At 33.8% G+C, this 16,362-nt stretch overlaps 2 protein-coding genes across 2 annotated transcripts in view; both read right to left on the bottom strand.

The window, feature by feature from the left end:
• The window catches only part of LOC147064160 (uncharacterized), a 41,872-nt gene that overhangs the window by 13,911 nt on the left and 11,599 nt on the right, over positions 1 to 16,362 (bottom strand). The gene's annotated exons all lie outside the window — the stretch shown is intronic.
• On the bottom strand, positions 5,356 to 16,341 carry LOC147064161 (uncharacterized). The gene is made up of 7 exons (XM_085958504.1): positions 16,221 to 16,341; positions 13,588 to 13,738; positions 11,790 to 11,947; positions 11,152 to 11,286; positions 8,043 to 8,253; positions 7,162 to 7,306; positions 5,356 to 5,764 (listed from the first exon to the last, which is right to left on the bottom strand). The coding sequence occupies exons 1-7, from the start codon at positions 16,236 to 16,238 to the stop codon at positions 5,602 to 5,604; spliced, it is 981 nt and encodes a 326-aa protein (XP_085814630.1). The 5' UTR covers positions 16,239 to 16,341; the 3' UTR covers positions 5,356 to 5,601.

Here is a 16,362-nt window from a genome sequence, read left to right on the forward strand (position 1 = left end):
AGTTCATATGGGCCTCTAACAGATTTTATTATTAGGAGATATGGATGTTAGCCATTTGCTCAACCTATTAGGTGCATACTCTGACGCATACACAAATTGAAAAACAATATGTGTACTTGCTAGACCCAGGATTCAAATTTGGGATCCACGACGCTATATGTGGACGCTTAAGCCACGCGGCCATCGTGGGTGTAACAAGATTAGCATTTTTTTTAAATCCTGAAGTAAGCCAATAATCAATAAAGTTAAAAAAAAATATGAAAACAAACAACAAATCGCACATTTAAGAGCAGTTCGCTGGTTAGATTTAGTTTATACTGACGAAGTTTTACAATTATGCATATTTACCCGTTATGTTATAATTTAGACTATTTAGAGAAATATAGTCTCTGGGATTTGAATAAAATATATATAATTTGACAAAAACCCTATAAAATTAATACCGGGATTCCAACATTTTTAATACCGAGAAATACCGAGAATACCGGAATTGCAATCCCTAGTATACAACTAACAGCAAGCTAATTAATAACGGTAAGATTTAGAACATAAAAAACATATCTATGAAATAATAATATAATTTTACTATTATATTAATCATATTTATTTTTGAACACTTACTTTCACGTGTCCAAACATTTTTTTGTGTTATTTTAATCAGCAAAAACGTAAAATATTATTTATCCTCCGAGCAAACGCGACTGATTGTAAACAACGGTCAAACACGACTAAGATGTCAAGAGATTTTTTTGTTGCTGTGTGAATTGAATATATTCAAATACTGACGAAAATTTTATATTTAGAATAATATAATATTTTAACCATTATATTATATAATATTATGTATTGACAAGAAAATGGTATAGCAATGTAAAAAATGGTTTTAAACTTCTTTAACTTCTAAAATAACATCAATTCAGATAATTTATTACCAATCCCAAATAAATATTTAATCGTCGCGTTCCTTATCAGGGTATGCTGGTCATGCGTTGCATACGGGCGGCATATTATAAATGGCGGCAAATAAAGGAACGAATACAAATATTATAACGTTTGACAGCAGTGGCGGCTTTCAATGAAGTAGACGATGTCGTTGCTTCAATAAAAGGTTTCAACATTTTAACTTTAAAATAATCGAAGCATAGAAAATACTAACAAAATAACTATTGTATTAAAATACGAGGGTGGGTCAATAATTCCTTAGAAAAAAGCATTAAAACAGTTTTTATTTTTGTATTTTTTTTTATTTCTCAACATAATCTCCTTGGAGCTCAATACACTTGGTTAGACGTTTCTCAATTTTTTTTAAACCGTCAGAAAAATAAGTTTTCGGAAGGTCCTCAAAATAAGCATTTGTCCGATCGATGACTTCTTCATTTGAAAAAAAACATTGTCCACTTAGCCATTTTTTTAAGTTTGGGAAAAGGAAAAAGTCACTGGGGGCTAAATCTGGCGAATACGGTGGGTGGTCGACCAATTCGAACTTCAATTCTTCAATTTTAGCCATTGATCGTAAACATGTGTGAACACGGGCATTGTCCTGATGAAAGAGGATTTTTTTCCTGTTTAAATGAGGCCGTTTTTCTTCAATTTTGTTTTTTAGCTGGTCCAATAAAGATGCATAATAATCCCCTGTTACTGTTTTTCCTTTTTCCAAATAGTCAACGAAAATAATTCCACGTGCATCCCAAAATACAGTAGCCATAACCTTACCAGCTGATTTTACGGTTTTCGCCTTCTTTGGACATGGTTCGCCTTTCGCAATCCACTGCTTTGACTGTTCTTTCGTCTCGGGAGTATAGTGGTGTATCCATGTTTCATCTACAGTCACAAAGCGACGAAAAAATTCATCCGGATTGCGTTGCATGAGCGACAACAGGGCTTTAGAGGCCACCACCCTATTGCGTTTATTGTCGACTGTGAGCAAACGCGGCACCCATCTTGCAGAAATATTTTTCATGCCCAATTTGTCATGTAAAATAGAAATGACGCTACCTTTTGAGATCCCTGTAACCTCAATTATCTCACTCAACTTTAATCTTCGGTCACTTAACACCATATCGTGGATTTTATTGATCATTTCTGGTGTATTCACCTCTACAGGACGTCCTGAGCGTGGTTCATCCTTTGTTGATGTACGACCACGTTTAAATTCATTTAACCAGTTATAAATAGTTGCAAGTGAAGGAGCAGATATGCCGTGAACTAAATCCAACTCATTTTTTATTTCCTTTGCTGTTAACCCTTTTATATTAAAATGTTTAATAACAGCTCTAAACTCAATTTTCTCCATTTTCCATTTTTCCATTTTCCACAAGCAATTTTTTTTTTAAATGTACGAGCAACACACAACAACCCGACCAATCTGATCGAAACTTCGCAGCATACTGAATCGGTAGTGCCGCTGCATGAAAACAAACCGCTTACAGTACTAGTCGCGCCACCTGTCGGCTTTTCTAAGGACTTATTGACCCACCCTCGTATTATCGTACAGGCATACGTGTTAACGCCACAGACCTTCACGTACCTAGAACCACCACTACGAAATTTTCTAATTCTCAGTAAATTGTGTGTATGTAAATTTAAGATTTTTGGTTTAGTTGTATATTTATGATAAGTACAGCTGGTAGCCGAAAATGAATGATAAAATATGTAAGTAGGTAGGTACCTAACAAATTAGCAGAGAATTAAAAACCAAATAATTACAAGCACGTTTTTAAATTTTCTGTTGAATCATATAAACTTGACAATTTTATGTCTTAATAAATTAGGACAAATAACGCAATTGTCTACAAATCATTTTTTTGCTATTTCGCGACCCGAGAACTACAAGGTTCTAAGTGTCGATTTTTGGCCAAACTAAAGTAATAATGAGGCAGTCTTCCAAGTCACATTATCTACATACTATATCAATATGAGGTCGATATTTCTTATATTTTTTCATTAAACCCCAATACTACCGAGTTCTATGTGCACTTTACAGAATATCTGTGGTACTACAGAGTTCTACCATCATCTAAAAAGATCCGTCGTTCTACAAAGTTCTATGTGCTTTGACATTTCGTGGTTGTGAATACATTTAAAGTTGTTAAAATGGTTTTAATTGCAATATGAAGAGTAAAATGTTGTTGTTTTGTATTTTAAATTTATTATTAGGACTCCATGCAGTGTATTTTACTAGAAACCACGAGTATTTAAATAAACTACTATAACTTCGAAATACATAACCTCAAAAAAAAAGGTTTCGTGATATTTGATATCAACAGTAAATTGTGAACTCACTAATAGATGAATTATAATATTATGAAACGTAAGTAAGGTTAAATTATCGTTATTTTTTTTTTAAATATTGAGAGTATTTTAAGGCTATTTCATTCATTGATTTAATGTTTCAGGCTTAAAAGTCTTCCTAAAAGTGATATAAATATTTGAGATGTTTCAAATCTCAGTAGATGAGGTGAAAAAATGGTTATGTTGTATTCTAAAATCCCTATTCCTGAGAATTCCCACACTATAGAGATTTAGTATATTAATTATACAATATTATTATGATGTTATGATGGATCTGAAAGATATGCCTCTTGGTGGCTTGAAGTTTATTCTAAAACTGAGGCGAATAATTTAATAAAAGAATTTTTACACAACATTCACTCAGCCATTAGTAACAACAATCTTGTATACACAATTACAATAAATGTATATGATGTGAAGACAACGAGCCAGTTGAAATTGAACAATAAACATTGGGCTTGTTGCATCAACAATAGTTTTGTATTTTTAAATTATATTTTCAACATAATTTTCATTTTAAAATGGTATTAAACAAAAATTACAAAAAAATATTTAAGTTTTTCCGAATTTCCCATTTTCCCAACAATTTCCATACATTTTCTCCGGAAAAAAATATTATATTAGATAACTTTCAAGAATTTTATTTATTTTAACATTAAAAGTGAAACTATGCGTCCTGAATTACCAGGATTTCCATACAAATTTCAGTTAGAACCTTGTAGTAAAGGCGATTTGTTTGAGTTTCAGGTGGACAATGTTCTAACTGAATTTATGATATATAAAATTAGCCATTAAAAACTAGTTTTAACGTAGTTTTATTGATAGGTACAACATAGCAGTACCATAATTGATATATTCAATCAAAAAAATAATTGAAAACATTCACAATTAACAAAATACAAGCGTTCAAAACTTCAACAGCCCATAACTTTTTTGCTGCAGTTGTTCACTTAGAACTCTGTAGTTCTCGGGTCGCGATTTTGCAACAAACAAACAAACAAACAAATATAGAATACTGAAATGTCATTTTGACTTCCATAGTAACGCACGCACATTAATAATTTAGTTGCTAGAACCATCCCCTTAGTAACCAATAATAGTGGATTGGATTACGGAATTCTTCCGAAATAACTTTTCATACAAAACAGAATTAACTGAAAATGAATTCAATTCTACTTAACGATGGCTAAAAGTATTAAAAAAATGCATTAGCATCGTGTTCTGATATATTCTAAAAGTTTCAAATGTATATCTAGTCGGGAAGTTAGTTAAAAGTCGATTGCAATATTTGTACTGGATAAACAACCACCGGACAAACAAGAATACGAGCTAAGAAAAACGTGGTAAAATAAATAGGACCGTATTCTAAACCTGCTTACGGGCGGCACTTTGCCTTGGGACGTCACTGTTCATTGATTCAAACACAGTCATGTAATATGCGACACATGTGTGAAATATCGGAAATAATATAAATTTAATTATTGTCGCCACCGTCATGTAAGTTGCAGACAAATTTTAATTGATTTACACTTTGAGAAACTCTTATTTCATCCGCAATCGTTTCGGAAATGGAGAAATATTTATTCACCAATTTGCGTACAAATCGTGTGCTCATGCAGAAAAATGGTTTTTGAAGGGTCCGTTTATGTATAATATTATGTTGAAATTATTATGAAATAATACTAATTCGTAATGTTATGAAATTGCAGATCCGCTATCTCATAACATTACGAAATCATATTATATATAGGTACTGACAGATTGTACGTGAAAAATGAATATTTAACAAATAAAATAATTGAGATCTGGGTTACAGGAATCCGATGACAGCCACAAATATAAAAAGTTCAAACCGATCCATTAAGAGCGTAATTTTTCAGTGAAACGGCAAATAATTCTCAACAGTAGGTGCGACGAATTTTCTCACTAGTCGCCAATCGGAAACTGAAAGTCGAGGTGTCCGCACGTCGATTTGTTTTGTCATGGCGTCGGATGAAAATATTCTCAAATCGTGTAAAGATGACTAAAAAACTTTACGTATGTACTTAAAAAAGAAAACATGTCAATGAACATACTATTATTATTAGTAATATAACAAGAAATATAACATTAAATGGACGCATGTTGGATTTTTATGACAAATTATATTTCGTTCGGCACGCGTCATTTGCATAATCCGTGCATCGCATAGCCACAATATTTTTAGACCATGCCTCAACTGAAGTATAGCCTTAAATAAAAGTGCCGGTAATAAAGAATTTATCATTTATTCGGTATAAAACAAAAAAACATCTGTAGCTTTTTATTCATTTAATGTAATATATTCTGTAACTGTCCGAGTGAATCGATCCAGTAATCGGGAATATGCGAAGGATTGACGGTGTTGATCGCATCCTTTAGAGAATTTCCTCCCGAAAGCACGAAAAGCTTTTGGAATCCGCAAACAGAAGCAAATCCCATGTCCTGTACTAGCCTGAAAATGATAACAAATACATTTAAAAAATGATCAACATTTTATTAATATACATATATTATATACGCGCGCGTGTATGAGAAGAAAAGAGAATGTGTGGGCGTACGTGTGTAGTTTGTTTTTTTCGTATAGCAATTGCTACCGGATACTAGGCAATGTTTAATAGCATTCCATAACTAGAGTTATCAATAACGCAAAAAAAACAATCATATTATGAATTATTTTCAATATTGACAATGTAAACGAAACCCAAACTTGTGGAGTTGAGAATGATTTCATTTTCAGTGTCCGTTAGCAAGAGTTACATTTTTTTGTAGGGCGCTAGTGAACATAATAATATATACATATTATAATCATTGTTTTGCCAACCTCGATATGTACCTGGCAGCAGTGACGCACCCAGAGAGGGGGGGGGGGCAAGGGGCCCTGGCACCCCCCAAACATGAAAATTATCAGAATGATTTTAAACATTGAAACTGAAAGCCAATAAACTCTACCTTTGGGCTTAGACAAATAAAAACACGGCAAAAAAATGATTTGTTATTCTCCAGCAGCCTTTTTAGAAAAAATTCTTAGATTTTAATTTCTAACACAAAAATTTCGAAACACTAATGTCAGGTTTTTTTAGAAACCCAATCCCTAATGGAACTGTACCAAAAAATTCTCGGTATCCACTCGAATTCCGGAGTGGCGTAGGTCATGGCTGGGGAAAGCTGACAGGGCTCTAGCCTGGGGGCCCGGGCTGTGGAGGGCCCGGCGTGTCGGGTTGACCAGATAAGTGAGATAAACACACAACATAAATTAGTTTGAACAGTAAAAAAAGTCGCTATTATACTTCATGGCCATGAACATTTTCAATTATATAATTGTGCAATATATTTTTTGATTATTATGTGTCGATAATCGACAGCTCCATTATTAAAGTAGATGTATTAAAAATCGCCAATAATTAACTGTATAAGTACCCTTAATTTGAACTAAAACACAATTTGAAAAACGTTAATGCAGTGTTTCACACTGCCTTTAATCTTAGCGGTGGGTAGAAGGCCCGCCAAATATCCTAGCCTGAGAGATGTGGGGACCATGGTGTTGGTACACCGAGTGCAACAGACAAAAGACCGATAAACGAGAAATTAGGCTATGAAGAAGAATAAGAGCCTATGGGACTAACTTATATTCTCCTCCTTGGACCCCCCCAATACTAAATCCTGGGTGCGCCACTGCCTGGCAGTAAATTAAAAACTCCTATTAGAGAGATTCGTTGTATGTTATGTGTAACGTCACTTGATTTTCATTATTTTATCGCCCTCCACCCTTTACTTTACGTCACAAATCTTCAGATTATATCACACCCCCTTAGAGCGTGACGTCATAATATATTACGGATGACCACTTACATGTCTCCAATAAAGAGTATCCGCTGTGAATCAGTGATGTTGAATTGTTTGAATACAGTTTCCTTTAAAGATTCAGACGGTTTTCCAAAAACTATTGGAGATCTTCCCGATATTTGAGAAATTATCCTTGAGAAATATCCAAAACCTGAAAGAAACGAAACGTATACCACTTATGAGTGCAGCAGTTTAATCAAAGTATAACTAATTGGTTGAGTACAAATAAAAAATATAGAAGGCTAGGCAGATTGAGCGTCGCTTGGGGGCGGCAGTTATTCGAAGGGCGGAAAATCGAGGAGAATCATTAGATATAATTGTATAAATAACTACATAAACTTACTAATAACGGAAATATCTTTCTATTAAAAATTTCATCTAACTGGTTGGAAATAAAATGTAATTAACATAAAAGGTTTAACAGAACTGTAAATATTTTGTCGGGTTCGCGATGTCTAGTTTACTTCCGTTGTTCTTGGACGTTATATCCTTAATGACCAGCAATGGCACGTGCAGATTTGCGAAGTAGGTGTATTTGAATTATAGGTAGGTACCTACATACTTAACTAATTTAAAATGTATCCAAAAATAATTTTGCCAGTCACTCGCGAGTTTTGGAAGTTGTCAGGTATATTTTTTAATGTATCTGAAACCGTGGACTTGCAATATTGTCTATTGAAGCAGATATGGCATTTAAATTAATTTAGATTTAGTAGTAATCATATTTTGTTCGTAATGTATCCATACAATACATTTCTTAAATATTGAAGTCATGAAAGGATGATAAAAATAAAAAAAATACTGTTATGGGGCGGCATTTTGGCGCTGCCTAGAGGCGGCATTTTGTCTAGGGACGTCACTGAGTGTATTAAATTGTAAAAACAAACCTGGAAAATTGAAGTCATCAACCCTTTTATATACATTGTCCTCCGAGCCTACAAGGTACATTATTTCAGGATTTCTTAGTAAATATATCGCCTTAGTCAATGTGTAGTAGTTTAAATTGACGTTCATATCCATGACTACTGCACCTATTTCTGATTCATCATTGGTGACGTTACTGATAAATGCATTCACGTCAGTTGTATAGAAGTTATTCTATAAAAAATTAAAAAAATATTATTTAAAAATAATTTACCATATTCGCCACTAATCGAGGCATATTATTATTCGAAAACTTTTTTTTTGATTCAAGAGATATAATTCGTTGAATAAAAAAATAGCTTATGTACGTTGTAACTGAAATTCGGAGAGATTAGGGTTTCCTAAGAAAGCGCTATGTAGCGGTGGTTGACGTCACTAAAACGTTGTCTATATCAGTGGTCCCCAACCCCCGGTCCGTGGATCAAATGGTACCGGGCCGCCCAAAGAACATTAAATTATTTCCATAGTTTTGAACATCAGTGGAAGATGAATATCTATCTGTACAGATATAAATTTATTAATGTCATTTTCAACAACCTATTCAGGCGAAAAAGCATTTTCGTCCTTGTCGTCAATAAAATCAAAACAAAGAAATAGACTGGTCGTGAATGCAGCACTTCGTGTGTCAGAGACAGCACTGCAGCCAAGAATATCCAATATATTAGCAAAGATGCAACAGCAGGTTTCGCATTAGTTTGATGAAAAAACCTATTGTTTTTGTTAAATTTTGATTGTATCAGACTGTTATTTGTATATTTGTTAGTTATGGTTATGTTCATCTGTCACAATATAAGATTAAAAAAATACTACGTAAAAAACCATTTTTATTTCAGTACCTATTAGTGGTCCGCGAAAATTGTTTCCTTTTTTTACCGGTTCGCATGTGTAAAAAGGAACACTGGTCTATATAAACCAGATGGCGTTGGTTTTCTAGAGGGCGTTGGTTGTGAACGTAACGTCAAATAGCGATGCCGCTATTTGCATGTCATAGCTGAACAAACAGTCGTAGAACGATTTTTCCCTGTGTACCGGTGATCATTTTAAAATAAATAATGAGTGTAAATACTGCAAACGTAATTTGAACAAGCGAAAATGACGAATTATTGATCGAATTTGTAAGAAATAATGAAGCTTTATGTGAATAGCAAATCATTTAGATCAATTATTAAGAAAAAAACAAGTTATTAAAAGATCAATTTCGTGAATTCATAATAAATAAAGTGATCAACTGATTTGTCGATGTTACATAAGATGTCAAAGCTACGTAGATAGAATGTTACATAGGTACGCCAAAAGACAAGAACAGTTAGTACTATGTCCGATTTAGTTATCTCACTTTTTATAGCGGATAGATTTAAATAAATAAACTGGACCGACTCCTGTTACTACCTAAGTTTTCAAAATGAAACATGGGGAATATTTTTGCGCATTGGGGTAATTCCCTGATTTAAAAAAATAATTACATGAAAATTCCAAGATGACCAAAACGAATAATATTAGGTTAACTGTAGCTGCCTGACATCTGTACAATTCTACTACTATCTTGCTCGTGTACTCAAAACATTTCACGGTTCATGTCACCACGTGAAATTATTTCTGAAAGGTTAAGTCAGATAACAACAATAATGTGCATTGAAAATCATAACAAGATCCTAATATTATCACCGTTGTATTTTATTTACTATGTAAGAATGAATTTGAGTACTAGACTATTAAATGTATTTAAATTCACATATGCAGGCCCGCTTCTAGAGGCTTGGCTGCCTATGTGCGAAATGCAAAATGCCACCATTCCACAATCTTAATTAAAAATACAAATCGATACCAGTTTTAAACACCATTTTTTTTAAATGAATTTCTCCATATAACTATTGTAATTTATGTTTATGTATATCTCTATGCTTAAAGTATTGTAGTATTGTCAAGTGTTCTAAACTAAGATACACATCAATTGGTATGGGGGGAGGGCGCAAATTAAATTTAATTCTAATGCCTATCTGAAACCATTTATTTTTAAATGTGTAGGCTGTAGGTACCTATATAGAATATTATAATATGTATTTACAATAAAATAAATTTGTTGAAAAATATATTTTACGTTTGATACACTTCTTTCTATGGTATAACGGAAGTTATTGTTGATTTTTTTTCGGATGGGAGAGAGAAGAAGAATAGTATCTTTGTGGAAACCGGCGGTTACCAACGTTTAAAAAAAATACCATTTAGCATAATATGAAAACAAAAATTTTTTTTCGACCGACGAAAAAACGTATTCTCATGCCTTTGGTCCTGATCGTAATGTGTTACGTGAACCTTCATCATCATTGTCTTGGAAAAGTGTTTACTCCACTTTATCTGCTGTAAACTCCATCCACTATAATATTATCCTCTATAAAGTTAAATCACTTCAGTTTATGTTCACGACCCCTACTTTTCATTAGCATCATCATCAGGGGCGCGACAACCCGGTGTGGGTCTTAGCCTCCCCCAACAGCTCCCTCCGCCTGTCCCTATCCAGTGTGGCCGCTTTCCAATTCGGTACCCCCAGAATACTGCAGTAACTGGAAGCTCCACCCAACCAGCGAATCTTTGGCCTGCCTCTTCTTCTACGCCCTATTGGATTGCTCGACATCACTCTCTTTGCCGGGTCATTGTCATTCATACGGTGCATATGACCTAGCTATCGCAGTCTCCCAATATTATTTGATTGAACTGCGCTGCAATCTTCGTACAGCCCGTAGAGCTTAGCATTATATCTTCACCGCCAATTGGTGCCGTCCCTGATCGGTCCATATATACGGCGGAGAATTTTTCTTTCAAAGATGTTCAGGGCTCGTTCATTTCACAGAGGTAATGTCCAGGTTTCCGATGCGTAGGTGAGCACTGGCTTTACAAGTGTCTATTCTATTTTTCATTACGATGTATTATAGAGGATATTTTTCCGTGAATGATATTCAATAGAAACGCCTTGGTTTCATAAAAAATATTTTCAACTGGCACCTTCAGTCGAAAGAATTAATAAAGTAAGCAAAAATACTTTGTAGATATTGTTTAAATATAATATTTTCTTACTTCAGTAATGTATGGTAATCCAGCCTCCTCAAATTTTTCAATAAATTCCGGTGTCGCCATGATGTAAGACTTTTTTGTGAAATTTTGACTTTTTAAATAGTCGATCATTACCAATGCTGGGAAAATTATGTCATTCTGAAATGAATTAAGAGTATGATAACTATCAGGGCATAATATGCTACATATTATATAACAAATAAATACAAAATTAAGGTAGGAGCAGATTTTACTAGGGCCGTGAAAAAGAGTAAACCATTTTGAAGCAAAATGACGAAAACGTGTTAAATAGCCCTGCAGCATGCAGGCCCTTTTTTGTACAGAAAATTTTAAATGGTAAGGTTAGGTTATGTAGAAAAGGTCGATTTATTTAATTTGATACCTGTTTACTTGGATCTTGTCATTACATGCATATAGTTACCAACATAGTGGCAGTTAATCATAAATTAGGTGAGACGGTCGCTTCATTCTTTAAAAGATGCGTGTTTACCCAAAGTATAATTAAAATTTGAAAAGTCCTGGTATCACAATCGTAACATTCAATGGGTCTTCTTGTACCTGAAATCACCACTGCCTACATAGGTACCTAAGTAATAAAATGAAATTAATAAAGTAAGAGTTTCCATTGTATATGGCCTTACTGGGTCTAAATCAATTCCTATCTCATTAAAATGAGATGTCGTTTCCTCCTTCGATTTGGCACTGTTATTTGAAACAAAGTGTATTTTCTTTCCCATCATTTTTAGCTTTGTAATAACTTCTTTCACTCCTGGAATTTGTTGGGTATTCCATAATACTCCTAAAATTTAAATTTACACAATATAATATGAATAATAATTGGTTTCGTAGGTAGGCATTGAAAATTCAGTTTTGTGAAGTTAGGGCATCGTGAATGTGTTAACATTTAGGAAGTATACAGAATAATAACGTAAGAGAAAGATATTAATATTTTTCAATGAAAACAAATAGATATGACTGACAAAGTTAAGTGTGCACTAGGTATTTATGTCGAACCTTAAGGGGGAGAGGCATCCCAGCAGAGAACTTAGCGGAAAAATACGAAGCTTGCAATTTGAGATTTTTTTGTTGATAATTTACAATTTCAACTGTATTAATTCTTCTGAATATATCAATAAATATGTATCGGAAAAGATTAAAAAGATTTTTTTTATTATTATTCAAAGATAAACTTACAATAATTGTAAAAAAATGTAATAAAATGTGAATTCGTTGCAGGGTCACAACTTATTATTAAATTATATCTTATGGTCATATTTATTATTAAAATTTAGTTTATTAAATTTTAAATTTTTCGTCGTGTAGATTTTTGACTAATTCATCGTTTAATATTTTTTATTATTATTATAAAAAACATCGATTTTTATAAAAATATAAATGTGTATAACTTGAAATCCTTTTTATTTATATCAAATCGAGCTTCAACAGCTTAACAGCGTACCTCCACCCCTAGCCGTGATCATTCAAAATAATGGTGGAATGACGAAACCATAGACTAAATTTGTCTCCGTACCAGCATGTGACAGTACGTAACGTCAGTATTTCCATGTGTACTGAAATTTCAGTAGATTTACTGATATTTTATGAAATCTACTTATATTTCGTCGTTCCGAAAAAATTATAAGTAAAGTGATGATTATGAAGTCCGCGTGAATTATTTTTGAAATTTCACAATTAAGGGCTTGCGCAGACAGAGCGCGGTCAGGCGGTCTGCGTTCCGCGTTCGGAGTTCGGCGTTCTTTGTACTGTATGGACTTCATACTGTATGGGTACACAGCCGGTGGTCAGACCGCGCCGGTCAATTGGAACGCTACAGTTCTGGAGTTCTATGCCCGGAATTACAAAGAACGCCGTACCTCCGCTGAGCAGTCACACAACATAGAGCGAAACCACACGGGGGAGTGAGTACGCAACAGCGGTGCTTTCTCACTTCCACTCGCAGTCGGAATATAGCGGTCAAGCATTATGCAGCGCTTGTGTCAGTACAACGTTTGTAAACAAATGGAACGCTTATTGTTGACCGCTACCTGTCTGCTGTCCCTGAACGTTAGCGGTCAACGGTCGGTTGAACGCAGAACTCCGACCGCTCTCTGTCTGCGCAAGCCCTTAGCCAAAAAAAACCACTCGATTGTGGCCCACCGTGAAAATGGTCTCGAGAAAACGAGCCGACTGCGATGAGAAACCTGCGGCCCGCGGCGAAATTATTCTCCTGAAAAACGAAAAATTCTCGTCTAAAATGAGAAACAGAAATCTACTGATATTTTGTCGAATCTACTGAAAAATTTTCAAATTTTGACATGGCAACACTGAGTGACGTGATCATAATGTAATTATTGCTGCTTTAGGCGTCGTGTCTTACCATTTTACAGTCGACGATCTAATCGCTATTAAAATACAAAAATATCATCATGATATACTTACCATCGCAGTCTGATATGATTGTGTCAAATGATTCCAAAAATAATTTAGTATCTGCTGACGTCAATGACTGCACGTTTTTCATAGTTTTATTTGTAGTTCCACCACTGATTGATAACATTAAAATCAGCATTGTTAACAATACTGACCATTTCTGTAATTAAACATTGACCGAAATATTAGTTTCTTTTACTAGGCATGTATAGAGAATTACTAGTCTTTCCTGTTTCTATACATGGCTCATCCAGTAACTTATTATCCTGCATGCAACGTTCCCTCTAATCTTCCTTTTGTGTGTGCAGATCATCAACGCATCCGAGCAGTGGCGTAAGTAAGGGTGGTGTCACCCGGTGCGGTAAATTTACAACAAAATTTCAAAATATTATAAGAACTATGATGTTTTCACAATAATGACTACTATGAGACTGTACCGACTGTTTCTTGCAAGTTGAAAAATATCGAAGACTAAAAAATGTAGAGGACCTGGCACATATGTGGTCATCAATACGTATACTTTGGCACGCGCTAGAACGGGATGGATATAGTGATCCCACTCGACGTAAAATTTTACTTGCGTGCTCGCGTTAGTCGCACTTGACCTTCGCCTTTCGAGAACTTAGTCAAAGAATAATTATGATGTGATGGTTTTGTGTATTCAAGCAAAACTAAAATCTGGCAAAGGAAACTTTCTTTTACAATATTTTTGTATGAGGACTGTGCGGAGGATGAAAACATGTGTGCGGACACTTTTTGGTGGTGTGCACATTACATTACAGGGAACATTGCTTGCATGCCTTCCCTTTTACTGTGTTCTACTTAAGTATCCTTATAAATAAATACCTGAATTCCTCACTGGTCTTGTCTACTAATAGGCATAGCAAATCTAATTTTTGATAGTGAAATATGTACTGATTTAGGGCGTGATGCAGAGACTTCAACTTAAGTAACATCTTTTATAGAATTATTTACCTAACGGCAGAGACATACTTATTCAGCGACGTTGTTGTATCCGGGCCTCTTAAAAGTCTCTTTCGAGACAATTACATTATAAAATATATACCTAATAATATAATAATATATATACAGTATGTAGGAGTTACAATATTAAATCAAGCTTCCAATGTCGGAATTATAGGATCAGTAATTTTTCAATACCGGGATGAAATAAAAAAAAGCGAAAGTTTTCCGAAAAAGAAATTTCACGTTTAGTAGCTCTTGCTTTTTTTATACTTATTTAGTATACGAAATGTTAGATTTATGCTTATTATTTGATTCCGTTATCCCGTGAATTTTAGAAGATTAAAGGCCCTATTTTTTAAGTTTTAATATTTTTTAATTTATTTGTAGACACCGTTTTTTATTTCACTTTTAAAGTTTACCAAAACATGTACTTCGATGAAATATAACCCATAAACGTAATCTCAAAATACCGGAATTTTATTATCATATAGTATATCTTATATCAGGGAAGGCGAACCTATGGCACGCGAGACGATTTTGCATGGCACGCGAATGTGTTATTTTTAAGAGAAAAAAAGTGACGTAGGTATTTAAAAAAAAATACAAGAATTTTACAAATAAATTTAAAAAATAATGACGACATAGCCATGCGTATTTTCTTCAGTTTTTAATATTATTTTTAAGAATAATATTTACCTATCGAAGCGCAAACGGAAACAGCGAAATGCGTAAATGACAGATCGCATTGTATATAATAGCATGCAAATACTACAATTTCAAGAATAAGCATTACGTTTGTAAAATTAATGTAAATATATAATTTTATAGGTCGACCCTTAGGCTTTATGCATCACACATAATACTACCGCATTGACTTCATCAGGCGGCGGGAGAAGCCGTCTCGTGAACCTCTGATTTTGATCGATTTACAACGCTTGAGACCAATCAAGCAATTAAAAATAAAAATATTCTATCAATAAACCTGATGAAATTTATCGACAGTCGTTCAAATACAAACAGCTGATTACTATTTTGCCTCAAACATTATCGCTAAAAATGGAAGAAAAAAAGAAAAATATATGAAGGAAGCATGGTTAAAATGCTTCCACGATCTCTTTGAACATGGAAAAAACTATTAAGAATAAAAGATATAAAAAGGCTCAAAACACGGTGAAAGATAGAATCTCAAGAACTCTAACTGTAATTTTCTAACTTTCCTAACTTCTTAAAATTATATATTTTCATTTTTTTCCCTGTGAAAAACTGCTCGGCACGTCAGACAGTCGAAAAATAATATTTGGGAAATTTTGGCACGCGTACGTAAAAAGGTTCGCATCCCTGTCCTATATCGTACAGGATACAGATATTGTAACCATTAGATGTAATTTTTCAATGACATGATTAGGAGGACTATCAGCTGTTTCCGCAAAAAAACTAGAAAACACTTAGGACCTTTTTTGAAAACTTTACCCCAATCATTTTTGCATACATGCAGACTGCTAAGGTATCGAATGTTTCTAAGAATAAGCAAAAATAAATAATGATTTTAGAAATAATGTAGAAAAAAACTGGGATTTTCAGAACAAAATAAATCTATATGACACATAAAAACTATTGCATAGAAATTGATAGTCATAGTTTAGTACTACTAATATTGATTGTATTCGTACACTTACTGTGAGGTGCCCAAACATTTTTACGTGTTATTTGTAATCAGCCAAAACACAAAATGTTTCAATAAAATATTTATTCTACTGAACAAACGCGACTGATTGTAAACATTGACCAAACGCGACTAAAATGTCAGAGATTTTGTTG

Source organism: Rhyacophila brunnea, unplaced genomic scaffold, assembly GCF_057557595.1.
Source record: "Rhyacophila brunnea isolate RB1 unplaced genomic scaffold, BYU_Rbru_1.0 scaffold_8, whole genome shotgun sequence".
In the NCBI taxonomy this organism is placed as follows: Eukaryota; Metazoa; Arthropoda; class Insecta; order Trichoptera; family Rhyacophilidae; genus Rhyacophila; species Rhyacophila brunnea.